The sequence below is a fragment of the Conger conger genome, chromosome 3 (assembly GCF_963514075.1).
Source record: "Conger conger chromosome 3, fConCon1.1, whole genome shotgun sequence".
Classification (NCBI taxonomy): domain Eukaryota; kingdom Metazoa; phylum Chordata; class Actinopteri; order Anguilliformes; family Congridae; genus Conger; species Conger conger.
Window position 1 is genome coordinate 9,736,948 of NC_083762.1, and position 20,032 is coordinate 9,756,979.

At 47.7% G+C, this 20,032-nt stretch overlaps 1 protein-coding gene across 1 annotated transcript in view; it reads left to right on the forward strand.

Moving 5' to 3' along the window:
* The window catches only part of diaph2 (diaphanous-related formin 2), a 482,385-nt gene that overhangs the window by 410,275 nt on the left and 52,078 nt on the right, over positions 1-20,032 (forward strand). Inside the window, 1 exon segment of the mRNA XM_061234698.1 lies at positions 7,542-7,677. Coding sequence (XP_061090682.1) covers positions 7,542-7,677 — 136 coding nt within the window.

The window sequence follows — 20,032 nt, forward strand, 5'->3', positions numbered from 1 at the left end:
TGCCTCTCGTGTCGCCGCGGCGCGGCCGTCGCTAGCGCCGCCGATGCTAACGACCGTGTCGGCTGCTGCTGCTGCTGCTGCTGCTGCTGCTGCTACGACTACGAAATGCTCACGACAATTAGCCGTACGATACGGCCGGCAATAAAGGCACGCTTTCGGTTTGTTTAACTGGTACAAAAAAGCGAACACTGTCGCTAATGTGCTACATTATGTAATTGCCGCGGTTGGATTCGTCACAATTAGGGTGGCGGTCAGTCGTTCTAATAAGCGGCCACTTTAACCTTCATTTGAAGCCGCGGGTTGTGGGATTTCAGACAGCTGGCCCTTTGCGGAAGTGTATCAGCGTGATTCTCTCCCCCCCGAAATTAGGAGTCATTTGTACCGATGAGTAACCTATTTTGTTTTATTGGCCTATTGGAAACATGGATACATCTTGATTTGTGTACTATAATTTAGCAGACAAATACAGTGAAATAACAGGGACATTGTTAATGTTCCAGAGTATGTCATTGTGTTCTGTTGTCCTCATGCAGGAGTCTGTCAGGGCACGCTGAATGAAATGGGTGTTAATGTGACATATGGCGCGTGTCTGTTCTGATGCACGTTTGACTCACTCTCTATTTAAGGCTCAATGCTTCCATGCGGAATCACTTTGAAATTTATGGATATATCTAATGAATGAAAAATAGAATAAATCGGGTGTCGCAGGAAGACTTACGATCATATTTGAGACACAATGGGGAGCTGGATTGATTACCGCGCGTTCTCAAACACACTCTTGAACAAGGCTCCTCGTGACTTGTTCAAATGTCAGCCGTGAGGAGCCTTCAAAGCCAGGAATACTCCAGTGAATAGGAGTACATTTGCAAAGCCATGCAGAACAGCTTGGCTGGCAAAAGGAAAGGTTTTGAATCCGTACTTCGGGATATCATTGTGGCCTAAAACACAAGTGATTCTTACCCCCGTTATCCAGTGTAACTGGACCTGTATCTGTGTCAGACTCTCAGTGCTGGTAATAGTGGAAATGTACCAGTGGTAGTATGACCCTGTGGTGTGGGCGTGGCGTGCTGGAGGGGGTGGGGGTGAGGCAGTGCTGGAGCGGGTGGAGGTGAGGCAGTGCTGGAGGGGGTGGAGGTGAGGCGGTGCTGGAGCGGGTGGAGGTGAGGCGGTGCTGGAGCGGGTGGAGGTGAGGCAGTGCTGGAGCGGGTGGAGGTGAGGCAGTGCTGGAGGGGGTGGGGGTGAGGCGGTGCTGGAGGGGGTGGGGGTGAGGCGGTGCTGGAGGGGGTGGGGGTGAGGCAGTGCTGGAGGGGGTGGGGGTGAGGCGGTGCTGGAGGGGGTGGGGGTGAGGCGGTGCTGGAGCGGGTGGGGGTGAGGCGCTGCTGGAGGGGGTGGGGGTGAGGCGGTGCTGGAGGGGGTGGGGGTGAGGCGGTGCTGGAGTGGGTGGAGATGAGGCAGTGCTGGAGGGGGTGGGGGTGAGGGTGAGGGTGAGGTGGTGCTGGAGGGGGTGGGGGTGAGGCAGTGCTGGAGGGGGTGGGGGTGAGGTGGTGTCGGAGCGGGTGGGGGTGAGGCGGTGCTGGAGGGGGTGGGGGTGAGGCGGTGCTGGAGGGGGTGTGGGTGGGGGTGAGGCGGTGCTGGAAGGGGTGGGGGTGAGGCGGTGCTGGAGGGGGTGGGGGTGAGGCAGTGCTGGAGGGGGTGGGGGTGAGGTGGTGCTGGAGGGGGTGGGGGTGAGAGGGGGCGGTGCTGGAGGGGGTGGGGGTGAGGCAGTGTCTGAGCGGGTGGGGGTGAGGCGGTGCTGGAGGCGGTGGAGGTGAGGCGGTGCTGGAGGGGGTGGGGGTGAGAGGGGGCAGTGTCAGGGCCGGGGGGATGAGACAGGGGGACAGGACAGGAGGCCCGTGGAGCAGACGGAGGGGAATAACGGAGAGGACGGCAGGTCTGAGCAGGAGGAGCGTGAGGCCTCTGCGCGGGACACGCGTCTGAGCGTGTTCTCTAAGGCCGCTCGCCACGCCAAGGTGACCTCGAACGACACCGCCGAGCCGAGAGTCTCCCCGCCGTGCCCTGGGGGGGTTAGCCCAGGGCACCGGGCCTTTCTGTGCGTCCCTGCTCCATCTGGGCCGGGCCGGGGCGGGGCGGGGCGGGAGCGTGGAGGCGGCTCCTCCCGGGCCTCAGCACCGGGTCTGCAGGAGACGTGAAGGTTGCACGGGCCCCGGTATTCTGCTTCCATTCCGCACCTGAGCGGGTGACAAATTGGACCGGCGCCTGCCACAGCTAGCCGCCTTCGAGATGACATCATTCCGCTAAATGAAAAGTCGTTCACACAAGCACTGAATTTTCAGTTTGTTTTTCTTCTATTTGTTTTTTTTCCGCTGTGATATTTTCTGTTATTATTTCACTGACTCTCAAATATCAAACTGAATACGTGATATTTGCTTAAGTTAAATTAGCTACTAAAACTCAACATCGGATGTGCTGCTCTTGTTTTTCTGCATTAGGCCATCTTGGGACATCAGTATTTTCTGTTTTTTCGTTGCCGGAGAAAAATTAAACCAATTTGCTATTTACTTAAAATAATTAGCTGCTAAAACTCAACCATCAACCATGTGAGGTGTAATTTTCTGCATTAGGCCATCTTGGAACATCAGTTCTGTAATGGGTGTGCTTTTTAAACCCCCTCCCCTCCCAAAAACACACAGCTGACAGCATCATGCTGCACTGCTCCTGGTTGGCCATACTCCAGGTGCTGCTTTCATTCAGTTTGGGGAAGGGAGTGAATACGCACCTGCCTGGATCTCTCTCTCTCTCTCTCTCTCTCTCTCTCTCTCTCTCCCTCCCTCCCTTTCTCTCTCTCTCTCTCTCTCACTCTCTCTCTCTCTCACTCTCTCCCCCCTCTCTCTCTCTCTCTCACTCTCCCCCCCCCTCTCTCTCTCTCTCTCTCTCTCTCTCTATCTCTATCTCCCTCTCTCTTCTTCCTCCTCTCATCTCTGGCTACCTGGGCCCCTCGCTTAAATAACTCACCCACGCCACTCTAATTAACCGAGCTGCTTCAAGCTAAGGTTTGTCTATAATCAGCTTTTCTAATGACTTTGTATTATGTCTTGTGCAAATGCAATTACCTGCTCTAATTTGCCTTAACGTATCGATTAGCGTCCGCCGCCGTCAACCCGGGGACTTCCCGCCGTTTTCGATCTTCGCTTTTTATTTTCTGTCCGTACGGCTTTGTTTTGTTTGCAAATAACCTGTCGGCAAAGTCACATATCAACATTCATCGTGCCAAAGCACACACGGGACGAGAGAGGCCGCGCGTCGAGTCATTTCTCCCGCCCCGGGAAAACGAGGGAGTCCAGGCCTTCAGCCTCATCACACGCATCAGATCAGGCGAAATATTTACAATATGTTCCCAGATTAATGGCGTCTTCAGTTTCAAGTTGATTTTCTTGTGCGCGCTCTTTTTTTGTCTGCACTGAACATAACAATATCGACTCCTGTGCCATTTTGGTAGATTGCCAGCGCTGTTGATGTGTCGGTTCTCCTCTATCGCGGCACCCACACGAGATCTGATAAGAAAGCCTCAGTGTTTCTGACCTGTCACCATGTCTGCTGCTGCTGCTGTTCTCCTCCTGAATTAGTCTACCAAAATATGCTTCCTTACTTTTTCTTTCTTCAAGAAATGAACGAGTATTGATAAAATCATTACCACAGCACCGCCATCAGCCAAAAATATAGCCGCGAAAAAACACAAAGCGATTGCATATTTGTTGCCATGGCAATTAGCGGTACTGCATGTTTGATCAGTGTAAGATAATTATCTAGTGTAATCATGTTTACAGTCAGAATTTCTTGTTTGTTTATTCAAAGTTTCACCCAGAGGAAGTATTTCCGAAGCTATGAATAAATAATTATCCAATTAATGATCTAATCCACAAAGGCATTTGTATAATCTGTGTTTGTGAGGACCAAAATTGTATTGTGTTCGCACATTAGGGCCCTGTTTGTTTATCAAATATTTATAGGAATTGAAAAATCACAACACATCACTTCTGATTACTTAATCTATAATTTTGCTCAATTATGCAGAATTGTATCACCATATAGGGCTGCGTGTTAGCGGTGGTGATTACTTAAAAATACAACAGAATTTTCTTCCTAGAAAATACAACCGAAGTGAAACGCAATGAATAATGTGCAAAATGAATTTGAATGTTGCGGATTCCTAAACAAGCCTTGTTTTGGCGGCCATTTTGACTCTTAAGGCTAGTAAGTAGTGGAGCAGCGTGCAGGCCCTGCCACATTAATCTGGGAAAATGCAGAGCAGGTGTCTCCACGCCCTTGTCATCCGACAAGGAGACCCCTCCAATGAGGGCTCTTGTCCTTGGACAGGAAACTGGCAGCGCTATTGACCGCTATGATGAGCTGTTCCTCCCTCCGCCTCCCTCTGGCCACGCCGGTAATCCCCCCGTCTTACCGCTCTGGCATCCCCGGCCCCACGCCGTTCTGACAGGGGCTGGATGTTGGCTTACGTCGAGCGGGATGGAAAAGTTTAGTGTGCTGATCTTTGGTGCTCCCCGTGCCCCCTTCGTCCTCCTCCTGCTCCTCGTTCCTCTTCCTCCTCCTCCTCCTCCTCTTCTTCCTCTTCCTCCTCCTCCCCCTCCTCCGGGGGAGCGGGGGACCGGTCTCTTCAGGAGGGCTTCCCTTTGAAGGCGTTTCTCTGAATGTTCCACCGTCGGCCGGTGACTCTGTCCCTTTGAAGGCGTCTCTCAAAACGATCGCGCGCGCGCTCCTGTCACTTCCGTACCCGGTATTTTCTGCACCTGGCTTCTCAAAGCATTGGGTAAGTGTAGAGGATGACAGGTTCACTCTCTCTCTGATGGCTACACTGTGAATGCCCCCATCCTGTGTTTCGATTTTTCCACCCTGATATTTTGAGATTTTTTTATTTTTTTTAAATGTCTGAACTCTACCAGCTCGGCTCGGTTACTCTGCTGTGCAGTTGCAAAAACACATTCCCCAAGTGAAATCATTAGACTGAAACAATAAAAAGGTGTCCTCTTGCCTCATCGTTAGTGACAACTGATACAGAGTCATCTGCTGGTGAGATCAGTAAGCAGATCTTAGCCCAGGCGTAGTGACGTCTGTAGTCAGTAGCACTGCTGGGTTTAACTCCACCCCTCCAATCAGTAATCTCTGGCCTGTCAGTAACGTTATTGGACTTTGGACAATCAGGCAGCAGAGACAGCCAGCAGTGCTGTTCAGTTTGAGGAGCTGATCCCTGCAGCACAGCGGTGCTGTGGGAAGCAGGGTTACCTCACTGCAAGAAGGTTTCGGGTTTGAATTGGCCCTAGGTGCGAGTGTGTGAGTGAATGGTGTGTGTGTATCCTGCGATGGATTGGCGACCTATACAGTGTGTATTCCTGCCTCTTGACGAATGCATGCTGGGATAGGCTCCGGCACCCCCACGACCGTGACTAGGAATAACCGGGTTAGATGATGGAAGGATGGATGGGTTGATGGATGGATAATTAGATAATGCATTGATGCCCTAGACCAGTGGTCTCAACCTCAGTGGAGGGTCATGTGTATGCTGTTTTTCTTTATTCCAGATGCTGATCTTGATTAAATAATCAGTTCAGTTATTTGCTTAACTAGGACTGTTTGTTTGCACATAATGCACATAAAGTGAAATGTGTTATTCGTGTTGTCTAAATAACAACTGTTGCTCATATTCCGTGCTTTAATGCAGTTAAGTGCATACGGCTGAATGAGTAATTTGAATCAATTAAGGCGGCATCAGCTGGTTGGAATGAAAACCTGCATACATACGCTGGTCAGTGACTGTGCAGTTTGGGAATAGCGCAAAAGATGCTAGAGAGTTAGCGGTGTGTGCTGTTCCTTCTGCTGGGAACGGGGTGTGGATGTGTGCCTGTCTGCATGTCTGTCTGTCTGTCCTCCTATCTGCCCACCAGCCCGTCTGTCTGTGCCTGTATGTCTGTGTGCATGCTTACGTAGATGTGTGCAAGTGTGTGTGTCTGTTAGCTCATCTGTCGGTCTGTCAGTCTGTGTCTGCATGTCTGTCTGTCCGCCTATCTGCCCACCTGCCCCTCTGTCTGTCTGTCTGTCTGTATGATTGTGTGTGTGTGTCTGTATGTTTGTGTGTGTGTGTGTGTGTGTGTGTGGTAAGAGCTCGTTTCTACACGCCAGGACGTGAGCGTGTGAGTGAGAGAGCATCTTAGCATGCATGCGCATGTCTCAGGCCCGGGCTCACAGTCTGAAGTGTGTAAACACACGTAATGAAACGGCGTGTCTTACATAAAATGACATTTTGCGGCACACTCTGTCCTTGCCGTGATGCTGGGAGACAGTGGGGAAGAGGATCAGGGTTATGTGAAGGGGTTAGGCCTGAGAGAGAGAGAGAGAGAGAGAGAGAGAGAGAGAGAGAGAGAGAGAGAGAGAGAGAGAGAGAGAGAGAGAGAGAGAGAGAGAGAGAGAGAGAGAGAGAGAGAGAGAGAGAGAGAGAGAGAGAGAGAGAGAGAGAGAGAGAGAGAGAGAGAGAGAGAGAGAGAGAGAGAGAGAGAGAGAGAGAGAGAGCTGCCTCTCCTCACTTTACACCTGTACACATCATTCATCTGCTTTTCCTCTCAAGATGCACACGTACGTTAGTTTGCATTGGATAGTTGCATTTCTGTAGTGCCTATTAAACCACTTTATTTGACTATGTTGAAGCAGGTCTGAATAGGAAACATTTTATATATTTGTCCTATAATTTTTTTTTCATATTCCATATTCTGGAAATGTACACCCAGGGAGCAATTTATTAGGTAGACCTGTACACCAGCTTATTAATGCAAATATTTAATCAGCCAAACATGTGGCAGCAACTAAATGCAAAAGGGCATGCAGGGCATGGTCAAGAGGTTCAGCTGTTGTTCAGACCAATTGTCAGAATGGGGAAGAAATGTGATCTAAGTGACCATGGAATTATTGTTGGTGCCAGACTGGGTGTTTTGACTATCTCAGAATTTTTTTATTTTCATGCACAACAGTGGATGGTGCAAAAAAAACAAAAAACACCCAGTGAGCAATGGTTCTGCGGGCAGAAACGCATTGTTAATGAGAGAGGTCAGAGGAGAATGGCCAGACAGGCCAAAGCTGACAGGAAGGTGACAGTAACGCAAATAACCACACATTACAACAGTGGTACGCATCTCTGAACACACAATGCCTCAAAACTTTAAGTGGATAGGCTCCAGCAGCAGAAGAATTGTAAAAATAAGTGTAATAAATACCTAATAGAGCGCTCAGTAAGTGTATGTGTTAGGCACACTGGGTGTGCAGGGTACAGTATGTACATAGTTTATTTATTTTGCCCTGACCCTGTTTTTGTACATAAAGCCTTCGCCCTCTGGCTGCCCAGGCTGCACCGGGCTTGAGATGTGCTGTGGAGAATTCATCTCCCTCAAGTGCACAGAAGCAAGATTTCGGCTTGAGTCTGATCTCCGTGTCTCTCTCCAACTCTCACCCCCCACCGCCCCCAAACCTCTAATCTTCAGGATGCTGTGAAGGAGAACCACAAGAAGAGGGAGATGGAGGAGAAGATCAAGAGAGCCAAGCTCGCGAAGGAGAAAGCGGAGAGAGAGAAGCAGGAGAGACAGCAGAAGAAGAAGCAGCTGATTGACATGAACAAAGGTACGGCCCGTACTCCGCACTGCAGGGGTCAGGGGTCAGGGGTCACGCTCCACTCCGGCTACCGCACAACACCACACTCAACCCAGCGTACGCTGCACTGCGGGGGTCAGGGGTCATGCTACACACTGTAATCCCGCACCACACCACACTCAACCCAGGACACTGCTCACCTACACAGGATTCAAATCACTCCACGCACTACCTATAGTTTGGAGAGGCGTTTAGTATTCATTATAGTAATTTGTTCTTTTGTACATACCAGTCCATAACAACAACACTCACAGGTTGGACAAATGCAGGCATTTATTATGGTAAAAGTCCTTAAGGCAGCACTATTGTTATTTGTTTATCTATGGATAGCGGTTGCTGCTTCAGTAGGGTAAACAGCAGTAGCAGTTTCAGCAGGCATACTACGTAGCAGGCATAATAGTATTGCTAATGCTTTTAGTAGTAGTAGTAGTTATACTATCATTGTAAATGTACTTGCTGGATATACTTGTGCAGAGCTAAACCACAAATACGTGCATTAATTCTAGTGAAAGCATTTAAGACATTACTGCTTCTGTTCATCAGTTGTAGCAACAGGCAGTGGTAATAGCGTGACTGTATTTTTGTAGCAGTGTTGCTATGATAATGAGGTTATTTTCCCAGCAGATGTGACACATCTGTAAGTGTGTCTTTGAGAGATGCCTGATGAGGGCACGTTCGTCTCGGTAAAGGCGCTCTGTAATTGTGAAATGCCTGTGTGTGTGTGTGTGTGTGTGTGGAAGGCCTTCACACACACACAGCGAGCAGCAGATCCTCACCAGTGTGATGTAGGTCACTTGTAAAGATGGAAATCTCAGGTTCACTGCCCCTGTAGAGCTGCCAGATACCAGACTGGCAGATGCAGGAAAAATACATGGAAGTGCCGTGTTCCTTTTAACATTTTGCTGATTTATTTATTTATTTATTTATTTATGTATTTATTCATCTCTGCCTGTGTAGGAACGGGTATCTTTGTTCAAGTTCAAGAGATCTTTTTTTTTCATAAACCAGTCGTTTTAAAACTTTGATCCAGAGAGAAAGATAATGTGGATCTATAAATGTATATCCAACATTTATATAAAAACCAACTATAAGCGGCATATTGTAAGCCACTCGCTTTCTTAGAAAAGTAAGAAAAAGATTTGATAATTGAGTTTAAATGTTAAAAAAATAAATATCTTAAGTCTTTCTTGCGTAGTCTGTGTTCATATAATTGTTCTTATTCCCTTGATACATGAGCTAAGTGAACAAAACCAATTATAGTGTATACCTTAGCACGACATCTGGCTGGCTTTATTATTATAGTCCAAGCGCCTACAGGGGTATACATGTGTACTGCAGAGCCCGATCCACTTAGGCATTGCTTTTGTTTCCTCTCTCTTTCTGCGGTAGATACTCTCTTTCTGCGGTAGATTCTCTGATGCCTCGCTCTGCAGTGGCAGTAGCATCAAGGCAGAATGTCCAATTTCTTGCAGAATGCAGCCGAGGTGGTATTTCTGTTCTTTTACTTTTCCCCCAAAAAAATCCATGAGAACTGAACAGGCCTGAAGCTCTGCGTGTCAGAGCGAACGGCGGAGCCTTCCGGAGCCCCGCGCCGGCCCCCCCCTCCTCAGCCTCACAGATAATAGTGCCCTGGGCGCTCCTCCCAGAGTGACCATCGCTAAGACGGGATGCTATTCCGTAACGATCCGCCGCAACAATGGTAACAAAGAAAAAAACAAAAAAAACATCAAAAGTTCTCGTGTTCAATAAATCATGGTAAATGCTTTGACAGATTTCTTGAGACCGGTGAAGTTTCCAGAGCTTTCTTTCTTTCTTTTTTTTTTTCTCAGTAGTTCGGCCTTATACGGTTTATAGAAATTGTCAAGTTCGAAACTGGAGCACATAACCCGTGGCAGGGAGAATCAGCCGTACAGTAAATACTTGATTTTTTGACAGGCAGATTTCAGTCGGGTTTAATTGTGGTTTCTATCGCTTGACAGTTTGGAGACGTGCTAAACGTTTTTCAACATTTGAAACATTTTGCCATTCAGCTAGATTCAGAAGGCCTGGGGAAAAAAGTTTGACAAGTGCTTTGGCAGATGAGCCATTGTTCGTTATATTTTGTGTGAAAAAAGCGGATTGTGGGCTTTGAAGGAGGAAGCAGAGAGGAGGTGAGGGGAGGGAGGTGCCGTGCAGGTCCTCCCCAGGAGGCGCTGCCTCCCTGCCTCTGTTTCATGTGGTGGAGAAGTGTCCATATGCCCAGCATGACTTCCCCACAAGTCTGCACTTTCTTCTTTTAAACACGATGACAGCCCTTCACAACAAACTTGACTATTCCTGCTGATCAAAACCAGCAACCATGGTATTGACAAAAATATTCAATTGGGAATAGTCTTCATCTTCTCCTGAAGTTGAGGTTAATGTAGGAGTCATTTCTTCTGGTTATCAATCATTCAGAGTGATTAGCCGCTGAGAACACACGCAGGGTGTGGTTTCATTACCCATTACTTTTTTGTCATCTTCTTCAGAAAACATGTTTAAATTCCCTGCCTTTGGGAGTCAGTCATTCTGATGGCTAATTTGACACGAGGTTTCAGTTGTAATAGATGTGGGGTTCCTGTTTGGCTCGAGTGTTAAACTGAAAAGTGACGAGCAAGGCGTGGTAAAACAACAAGAATTTTCTAACAGCAGACCGCATTGCTGCTAAGCTACAGTTCTCCCAAAAAGGCCACTCAGTATGTATGTTGTGCTGGTGTTATAATAACAATTTGGTAGATAATGAAGAATTCAAAGACAGGGCAAATGATAACAAGCCAAAGCTGCAAAACAAAGGCAGTGTGCCTCCTTTCTCTCCGTGGGGGGAGAGAGTATCCCCGCAGCGCGTTTCACAATTTACATTTACAAAATTCTACATGTGTGCTCCTTTTAATTAATGTATTTAATAATATCTATGTGTATATGAGCCAGCTGATTGATCATGCTTTGGTGTTTAATGCAATTCCGAAGGGCTATTTTAGTAACGAGATGGATTTCGAGTCACTTTGCAAATAGGGAACTAATCCTCTTCGCATGCCGATGATTAACAGTGAAATAAATATTTAATGATAATTTAATTCATTCTGGACAGTGTCAGGAGGGGGCAGTGTGAACAAATGCCACCAGTGATCCAATAATAACTGGTGAAATGTCCGGGCACCGCGGCTGGGAAAGGTTGCTCGGGTAAGTCCGGCCGCTTGAGTAAGTCGCAGTCTCGGTGATTGATGGATGAAGGGAAAGAGGGAGGAATGCGCTTTCCTGGTGAAGTATTAGAAATACTAATATGGGAAATTGCTTATGAAATCATTACCCTGTGTCCCATTTGTTTTAATTTGCTCTAAGTGGATTTCCATATTCTCTTAGACTGACCAGATGTTCAGTGTTCGCCAGATTGCTTTAGCCGGCGAAAGTGGATGGCAAACGCTGTAGAACGGGCCTAAATCCGCCTAATCCCTCCGTCTCTAATAGGAAAAGGCGTTTTATCCCAGCGGAATATTTATTAGGCGTGCGGATACGAGGCGGTGTGGCGCGTGATGTGGGGGAGAGGGGAGTGTGAGGAACCACTGGGCCCGGAAACACTGGACCCGGAAACACTGGACCCGGAACCTCTGGAACCCGGAACCACTGGACCCGGTCCTGACCGGGACACAACTGCAGAATATATCTGCTGACTTGTATATGCACTCGTATATAATGCCTTTTGCATTTTTCTCGACTTTATCGTGACTGCATTTTAAGTGCCCTCCATTTTAAGTGCGGCGACAGGAAGGTGAAAGGCCGTGGTCACGTGGACGACGCCTCCTCTCCTCTCCTCTCTCCCCCTTGCTCCGCCATCTTGTCCTCGTTGACGTGCCGGGCCGTTCCGTCCGGGCGGACGGACGAGCGCCGGCCGGGGCTCCTGCGAGTCTCGGAAAGAGCCGGATTGTTTTATAGCTGCCGGAGTACAGATGGCTCGCTGCACACCACCACTGCATCACAGATAATAAGCAGCAGCCAAGAAAGTATCTCAAGTCATCCATCAAGCGCGCTGCTCCAACTTCTTAATGACTTGAGTAAAGTAAATATTATCCTGGATGGAAATAGCCCAAGGTGTCTGTGTGTCCGGGTGCCGGAGTAGCCCTAATGGGCATTGGCAAGTGAAATAGTCCTTTGGCCTTGTCAAACAAAATTACGCATTCATTTCAAAACACAAACTCGCAAACACAGGCCTTGAACTCAAAAAAGGCCTGCCCCATTTGATCCAGGCCCCTTTCATCTTATATGCACTTAACGAGTGATTGGTTGGTTTCTTGATTGACTGGTTGATTTATGGACTTTGTCTTGTTGCGGTGCTCATATCTGTCAGCTCTTCCAGATTAAAGACATTTTGTGCTTAAATACACGCAGTCAACAAATAAACCATGCCCTGGGCTCTGACATTGCCTCATCTCTAAATAATTTTTCCGCTGTCAGTCTTGCGGCCGGGCAGTTAGATTAAATGTTTTTTTTGTTTTTTTTCCATCCTCGGGAAGCTTTCATTAGGATCACACTTCATTATCCACTTTCTGTTGTTTGCACTGCATATGACCTTCATATGCGCGTTTCTGTCCAGAATTATAAGTAGAGTCTGGACACAAGTCATTAGCATGCTCCCGTTGTTTAAGTTAGTACAGACCTCACATATATGCAAGTTTATCGCTCATTTGCCAATGAGCCATTTTAAATCAGTTATTCTCAAAGGGAGTGGGGAAAATGGTGTTTTTAAGATGGCTCCCAGTTGAAAGCACGCTCCTGAGCTGCAGGATGTTTATTTGTCCGCTGATTTTACCCTCATTTGGACTGAGAGGATTAGGCAAAAAACGAGTGTGAAATGTTATTTTCCTCTATACTATGGTCATAAAATGAAAAGGTGTCGTCAGCGAAATCAGCTCACATTAAATGAATCACCGGCATTGTCTTTTTCTCAGAATTGCACGGTACAATTTAAAAGGCTGCATCCAATTGGGAAACCTGAGTAGTAAGTAATCTGTAAAAATAAAACCTTGTTCTTTTGCCAAAAAAAGGAAAAGGGAAACGGAACATGATTGTATTCTGAAAATTTATATTTGACTGAAGTCCTTGAACATGTTTAGAGGATTGTTTTATTATTTTCAGAAATTCTCAGCTTAATTAGCTACATGTTAGAGCTCATATTTCACTCTCATTTCTGAAGATATTGTCTAGTGACATTTTTCAATTCTCTAGTCTTATTAGGATCTTTTTCCCACCGTGGCAGTCTGCACTGAATACGAGTAGATGTCCTTAATGTCTGTTTTATTTGTTTGGTTTTTTGGGAGCCTTTGAGTGATTTGAATGCACGTGTGTGTGTGTGTGTGTGTGTGTGTGTGTGTGTGTGTGTGTGTGTGTGTGTGTGTGTGTGTGTGTGTGTGTGTGTGTGTGTGTGTGTGTGTGTGTGTGTGTGTGTGTGTGTGTGTGTGTGTGTGTGTGTGTGCATGAGCGTGTGAGTGTTCATAAGATTGTGCGCTTGCATCCGTGCGTGTATTCCTGCTTGTCTCTTTCCGAGTGTCTCCTCTGTTTTTCTCGGTTTTCCCCGGTTTTCTTCTGTTTTCCGGAAAACTCTTTAGCCTCCATCTTAGTGCATCTTCGTCTGACTGCCACTGGAGAACAAGATGGCTCTGCCCCGGACCGCCGTGTCAATCTCCTGGGAGAGACGGAGCGTTTTCATAAAGTCTGCGCGCCCGTGTGGGGCTGGCGGCCGTAATGGGGATTGATGGGGGGCTGAGGGGGGCCACGAGACGCCGGTGATCACACGCGGGGGTCAAAGGTCAGCCTCTCGCTCAGGAGGGGGCACGGAGCTTCCCCCCCACTCGCCCTCCTCCAGGAGCTCTTCAGGAGCGAGTGACAGCGCGGGAGCCGAACGTGTCCTGAGTATTTAGGGTGGGCGGTGGGGGGACTGAGGGGGGCCAAACTGATCAGAGGGAAGAAAATGCCCTGCAGATTTATCATCGTCTTACCGGGATGAAGAGACGTTTTTGAAAATGCATTCTTCAGTTATTGTAGTGGCGACGCCTTTAGGTTGGCATGAAAAACATTCCCGACGTATACGAACGTAATAGCGCCTATTCTTTTTTTCCCCGCGTATGTGCGCGTCGTGTCTCTTCGGGGGATATTATTTACCCTCGCTGTCAGCCTCCAGCCTTCTCTTCTGAATTACGCCACTTTACGCTCCACAGCGGCCCGGGGCCACGGGGCCCGAGCGGCTCCCGGGCCCCTCAGCGCCTCGCGGATCTCTGCCGTTACCTTGAGAGGCAGCGGGAAGGGCAAGAGGCTTATCCGCCACGCAACATGGCCTCTAATAAATAACTGCATACCTGATTGCAGTATATCAGCTGCGAGATTGTCGGCTCCCTGAAGGCGATGATAGCTTTCTGAATTTCCGCACATAAATATCCCCGGCTATCCTGCCTGGAGACGACGTGGTACGAGCTGTAAATTGCCCCTCCGATAAAACGTGGGAGAAATGTGGAGAGGCACATTTTTTTTTCCCCCAGTTAATTTGATTGCTTTCTTATTATTTTCTGTTAACTCATATGTAAATAATCTCAGTCCATTTACAAGGAGGTGACCTTCCTCAGATGGGTTGATTATGGCATGATAATTATTTCATTGCAAATTAATATCACTTTTGGGACTTCTTTTCTCCCTTGGAGTTTTTGCCTTCAAAAATATATATCATATAATCATTTCAATAATAAACTTTTATTCTTTCGGATTAATATTTTGTACGAGAAAAAAACTAATTAGATCAGTGCTAAAAGCACTAATCACTTCAAGCCTGTTTAACTTCATCTCTCCTTCCCTCAGGTCACCCAGAGAAATGAGATACATTAGAGAGCTTTTTCTCTCCCTATAGTTAACCAGCCCCCATTATGAATATGTACAATTGAATTTCATCATCTGTGGGTGGTCTACATTTGAGTAATTCTTGGTCCGTACTCAGACCACGAGAGCCACTCTCCCTTCCAGTTAATCAAATGTAATTACGCTCACTCTTATGTGCGTAGACATCTCATTGTCAAAGCCATTTTCCAGGCCATTAAAGTGTATTGCTGCGAAAACGCCGTGTCTTTCAGTCACGGCTAAGACTTCGGCGATGCGAGAAAATAAATAAATCAATGGAGTGAGGTTTTCTAAATATAACGTCCGCTAACCCCCGAAAAAGGTGAAAAGCGGTGTTCATCTGAGCGTGGTGCGATGTGCATTGCGTGTGGGTCACTGGCTCCGTCTTTAAGAGCTGTGGGGACCGGACTCCTGGGCCATCCCGCGGTGACCCACTGTAAATGGCGCGCGGTCCCGCTCCAGATGGACGCTGGGAGTTTTCGCGCCTGCCGCCTTCCAGGCTTTTAGAGAGGGCCCGTTTTTCACAGGCTGCCCGCCGCAACCCGGCCCTCCGGGGCATCCCTGGGGTCCCGAACCGGACGCCCCCCCCGCCCCTGTCCACTCGCCCCAGTGCCGCAGCCTCTCTCCATTCATCCCCCCCTCCCCGTTTGTTTTTTTTTTTTTTTTTTCTCCACACATGGGGCCTCGCAGTAAGCATCCAGATGGAGGTTTATTTTTATTTTTGTTTGTTTATTTATTCATGCATCCAGCTATCCGGGCTATCACTGGGGCTTTCGTCTCTCCCCCTGCCTCCAGTGCGCGTCGTCACGGATTCTAATCCGCTCTCATCTCTCATCTCCCCCCCCGTCCCCCGCCCCCCGTCCCCCGTCCCCCCGGCCGACCTGGCCGGCCCTCTGAGGGCCAGAGCAGGGGCCAGGGCCGTCCCCTGGACCCCCGCCCCCCAGATCGTGTGCCAGTCCAGCCCCGGCCTTCCAGCCGAGGGAGAGGTCCCGTCCACGTTCCCCTCTGACCGAGCAGCTGGGGAACATCCCTAATTAAATTACTGAGGACATCAATGGGTGTGCGTCAAGCTGTCAGGGAGAAGCGCTCCAAAACAAAGCCGTCCCGCTCCACATACAGGGCTTTCAGTTTTCCTCTTTCATTTTCCTAATCATCGTACGACCGTGAGGTCCCCCCGCTGGTTCACACTGCACCTAAATGAAGCGTAGCATTCGCTGTCTACGAAACCTCAACCCAGCATGGCTATTGACCAGGAAACTGGACCTCGTTAGCAGGTGCACTTAAATGTTTTCAACACCAGGCTTGATACGGTGCTAGATACTATTTAGCTTTTAGGCAAACTAAGCAGTCGGTACGCTTTAGTGGTAGAAAAAGGTGAGCACTGCTGGGCAGAATGGCCTGTGCTAGCCGTTATGTTATGTTTAATGCAGGCCCGCCTTGCCTTCTGCCAGCTCGGACTGCGGTACCCACAATGCTGTGCATTCTGCTCCAGCCGCTAGGCTAAGGGTGGAAGTTGAGAGCATTGGCGAGAGCGTCTGGCTAGCCGGACCTCCTCTACGAAATGGGCAGCCGCGAAATCCGGTGCAGCTTGTACCCCTAGCCGCGGTACACGGGCGCTAGCGGCCTTCGCTAGCCGCGAGCGCGCGGGGTTAATCACGCAGGTGGCTTTCTGCGGGCTAACAGATGGGGTAAAATGTGGAAATGTGCTCAGGAGCAGAGCAGGGGCTGCAGTGATGGGGTGCTGGTCTCCGTGTTGTCCTATTGTGTTTCCGTGGATGTGGCGAGGGGGGTGTGAGTGCCTGATCTCCCGCTCTCCCCCGCTGGCTGGTCTCAGCTCATCACCCACAGGGCTAGCAGCTCTCATTAGCTCTCATTACGGCACAAATTAAAATGGAGGATCTCTTGCAGGCACATTGGAGCAGAGAGCCAACTGAATAAAAATGCTCTTTGATCGCCTCCCCACAATATATCCCACGCAGAGAGACAATAGACCGCCATATACTTCAAAACATTTCAAATATGTGCCAATATATGTTGATCCTTCCTCAAATATATTTTATATATTTAAAAAGATTATGAAGCGCCATGTATTTTTATCTAAAAATGTATGTTTATTGCAAAATACATTTTGTGGGATTTTTCATTTAACATGGTATTAATATATATCCCATAGAATACGACTATAGTGATAATAATAATAATAATAATAATAATAATAATAATAATGTATGATGTGGTTAACAGCCAAGCTGAAAACAGTGCGGCTCACAGTACCTGTGATATTTGGCTTTCTGGAAGCTGATAATGTGTTTATGGAAAGCTGATTGTACATTACTTACTGATGCATATTACAATCATTGCCTGTGATGTGCAACACTACAAAGACACAAAAGATCAGGTTTCAGTGGGTTTTTTTCCCCTGCTCCGTTCCCTGGAGCTCCGCATGCAGAGCATCAGAAATTGAGTTCTCAATCGATGCCGTTCCTTTCACACACGTGGAGAAGATGACAGATAGCAAATTGAATTTATGAACACGCCGTGTTGACACTTCTGCATAATTATAGGAATGGCGTCCCTTTGGTGTATGAAAGGGAAACATGGCAACCGCTACAGACGGAACAGAACTTGCCTTTTTCTCCCGTGTTTTTAATTAAGCCCAAGTTCGGAGAATGGATGTAATTGCTATATACCTCTCGTGTCCTTTTCTGGAAATGTCTCGCCTGTGCGGCAGTTTGTATAATTTTAAATAGAGCTTTCTGTTAAAGGCCATTGTTCTGCTGTAGGCTTTTTTGTTTTTGGTTTGGCAGCAAGAAATGTGTGGTCTCTGAATATCAACTATGTATCCTCTTGGAATGTGTCTTGTAAAATGTAAGTCAGTAGAATAGCTTTGCCGTGTGTTTTATATTTTATCTGTATTGGGCAGACAAGCACGCACACAAACACACGCAGATGCACACACACACACAGACACACACGCACACACACACACAAACACACGCAGATGCACACACGCACACAGACACACGCACGCACACACACACACACACACGCACACACACACACCAATCTTCCTTTTTTGTAATGTCTGAAAAAGGGCTTTCCTTCAGTGCATTTATCTCTATAAGACCATCATTGAAGTACCATTTGCCTGCCCTTGGCAAACATTAAAATGAGCTATGTCAACTTTTTAATGCGTTTACTGTTGAGTAGGGGGCTAGTTTTCTATGGATGCTCCCTCAGAAATCAATACGTGTCTGTCTATGAGTTAGACACACCAGTCCAGTCAGAAAGGGATCAAAACATAGTTTTTTTTTAACTGTTGAAGCACATGTAAACTCACAAATGGTGAGTTATGTCTCTAGAAAAGAGTATAGTAAAATGCATCACATTTACTTACTTCATCCTGAGTTCAAGCTCTTATCTTTCATCCACTACTGGTTTGCTCATTTTTGCGCAAGCTGAAATTTTATATTTCATAGGATGACTATAGAGGTTGCACAATTATTATTTTTGTACAAATGCCCACGCACACATGCACTTACAGACACACACACATCCCACATGCACACACACCCACACACACACACACACACACACACACACACACACACAATGTAGCTGTGGCTTAAGCAGCTAGTCTACATGTCACAGGTCAGTAATGTGACTACCATCAGTTCTAACAATAAACACTTAAGCTGCTTTGACATATTTATTGGAAGGTTTTGCTTTGCATCTGAAATAACTGATTTCTGTGGGATTTGTGCTTTGTAGTTTGAAGCGTTTGCCATTTTGAAGCCGAATCTCCTTTTGATTTAGCACACTGGAAAATAGGCATCGGGGCTATTTCTGAACCCTCCCTTGATGCTTAGAAATATCCGGAAAGACACACTGCCATGAATCTTCTGCAGCCATCCTATCATATGTACAATTTACAGTACAGACCTTTAAGTCGGCCGTACCCCAGCACCAATTCTGAAGGCACGATACTCGGTCTATGTACGAATATCTCTCCAAAAATAGACGTGTTACATTTGAGCATGGGATGTGTTAAATTAATCCCTTCCATAAAATGGCCCCTCCATTCAAACGGTACTTTGCGTTGTCCATTGCTATCGTGTGTTTATCTCAGTAAGCTAATTACAGTTGTTGGTGTGCCATGCAGATGGTGAGCGCTGTGAGCCTATCTCCATCACACTTGCATTCTGGGAGAAATTACTTCATTCAAGCAGCCCAAGTAATACATCTTAATTTTCTTGTCAATTTTCAGGGAAAAAAAGAAATAAACCCAATTATAGAAAACTGAAATGACTGAAAGAAAACAAGCATCTTGGCTACTTAACTGTACCAAGCAAATAATAATTTGGATATTTGTTTATCTCTTTCTGAAAACTCATATTACTTTGCTTTTCATTTTCAATTTCCACAGCCACGGTAGACTCATTTCTGCTGGCTGTGAGTAAGAAAAAATGATAAAGGATTGAATCTCCCATCCCCGTAATAACTTTAATATGCCTCCGTAACCTGGGGATTATTATGAAGTTGGTAATGAGGACAAGGCATACCAAGACAGTAGGCAGCCAGGAAAGCAACAAAGTCGGTATTGAACACCTTACAATGGCGAGCAGATTGCAGGAGGTTTGGCTTTCTGCAGAGGGCCGGCTGGTATTGCGGGAGGATAAGTGGCGTGCTGGGGGAGGTGGGGGAGGTGGGGACAGTGGGAGGGGAGCTCCTGAGTGGGCTCCCTGGCGGTTGGTAGGAGTGGAGTTGACTCTTGACAGCGCCTTGATACGTACATTCTCACTGAATCCCACATAGCTGTGTAGCTGCGCTCCACTGTTCTATTGTCAGTATAGGCAGGGCAAATTATTTTCCCAGCCTTCCAGCATTAGCGAATTAATATTATTCTGCTTTCTGAAGCGTCGGATTTACAGCACAACACGGTGCTGTTGAATAGCTGGTATATGCGTGTTCTTATAGCCTGTTGAACACATGCATACGTACACACACACATGCATAAACATGTATACAGTGTATAGCAGTAAAGCATTGCGTGTGCGTGTTCCATAAATAAGGCTGGGAGCGTGGCAGCTTGCGCGCGGTCGCTCCAGCGGTAATGAGATGTCAGAGCGAGCGATCGGGCGCCTCTGAGCAGGCTTTACGGCCTCCGCCTCCTGAGCCCAGCGGTCCGGCGACCACACGGTCCTCCACACGCTCCTCCACACGTCCCCATGATGACACGGTCCTCCACACGTCCCCGTGACGACACGCTCCTCCACGCGTCCCCGTGACGACACGCTCCTCCACGCGTCCCCGTGACGACACGCTCCTCCACGCGTCCCCGTGACGACACGCTCCTCCACGCGTCCCCGTGACGACACGCTCCTCCACACGCTCCTCCACGCGTCCCCGTGACGACACGCTCCTCCACGCG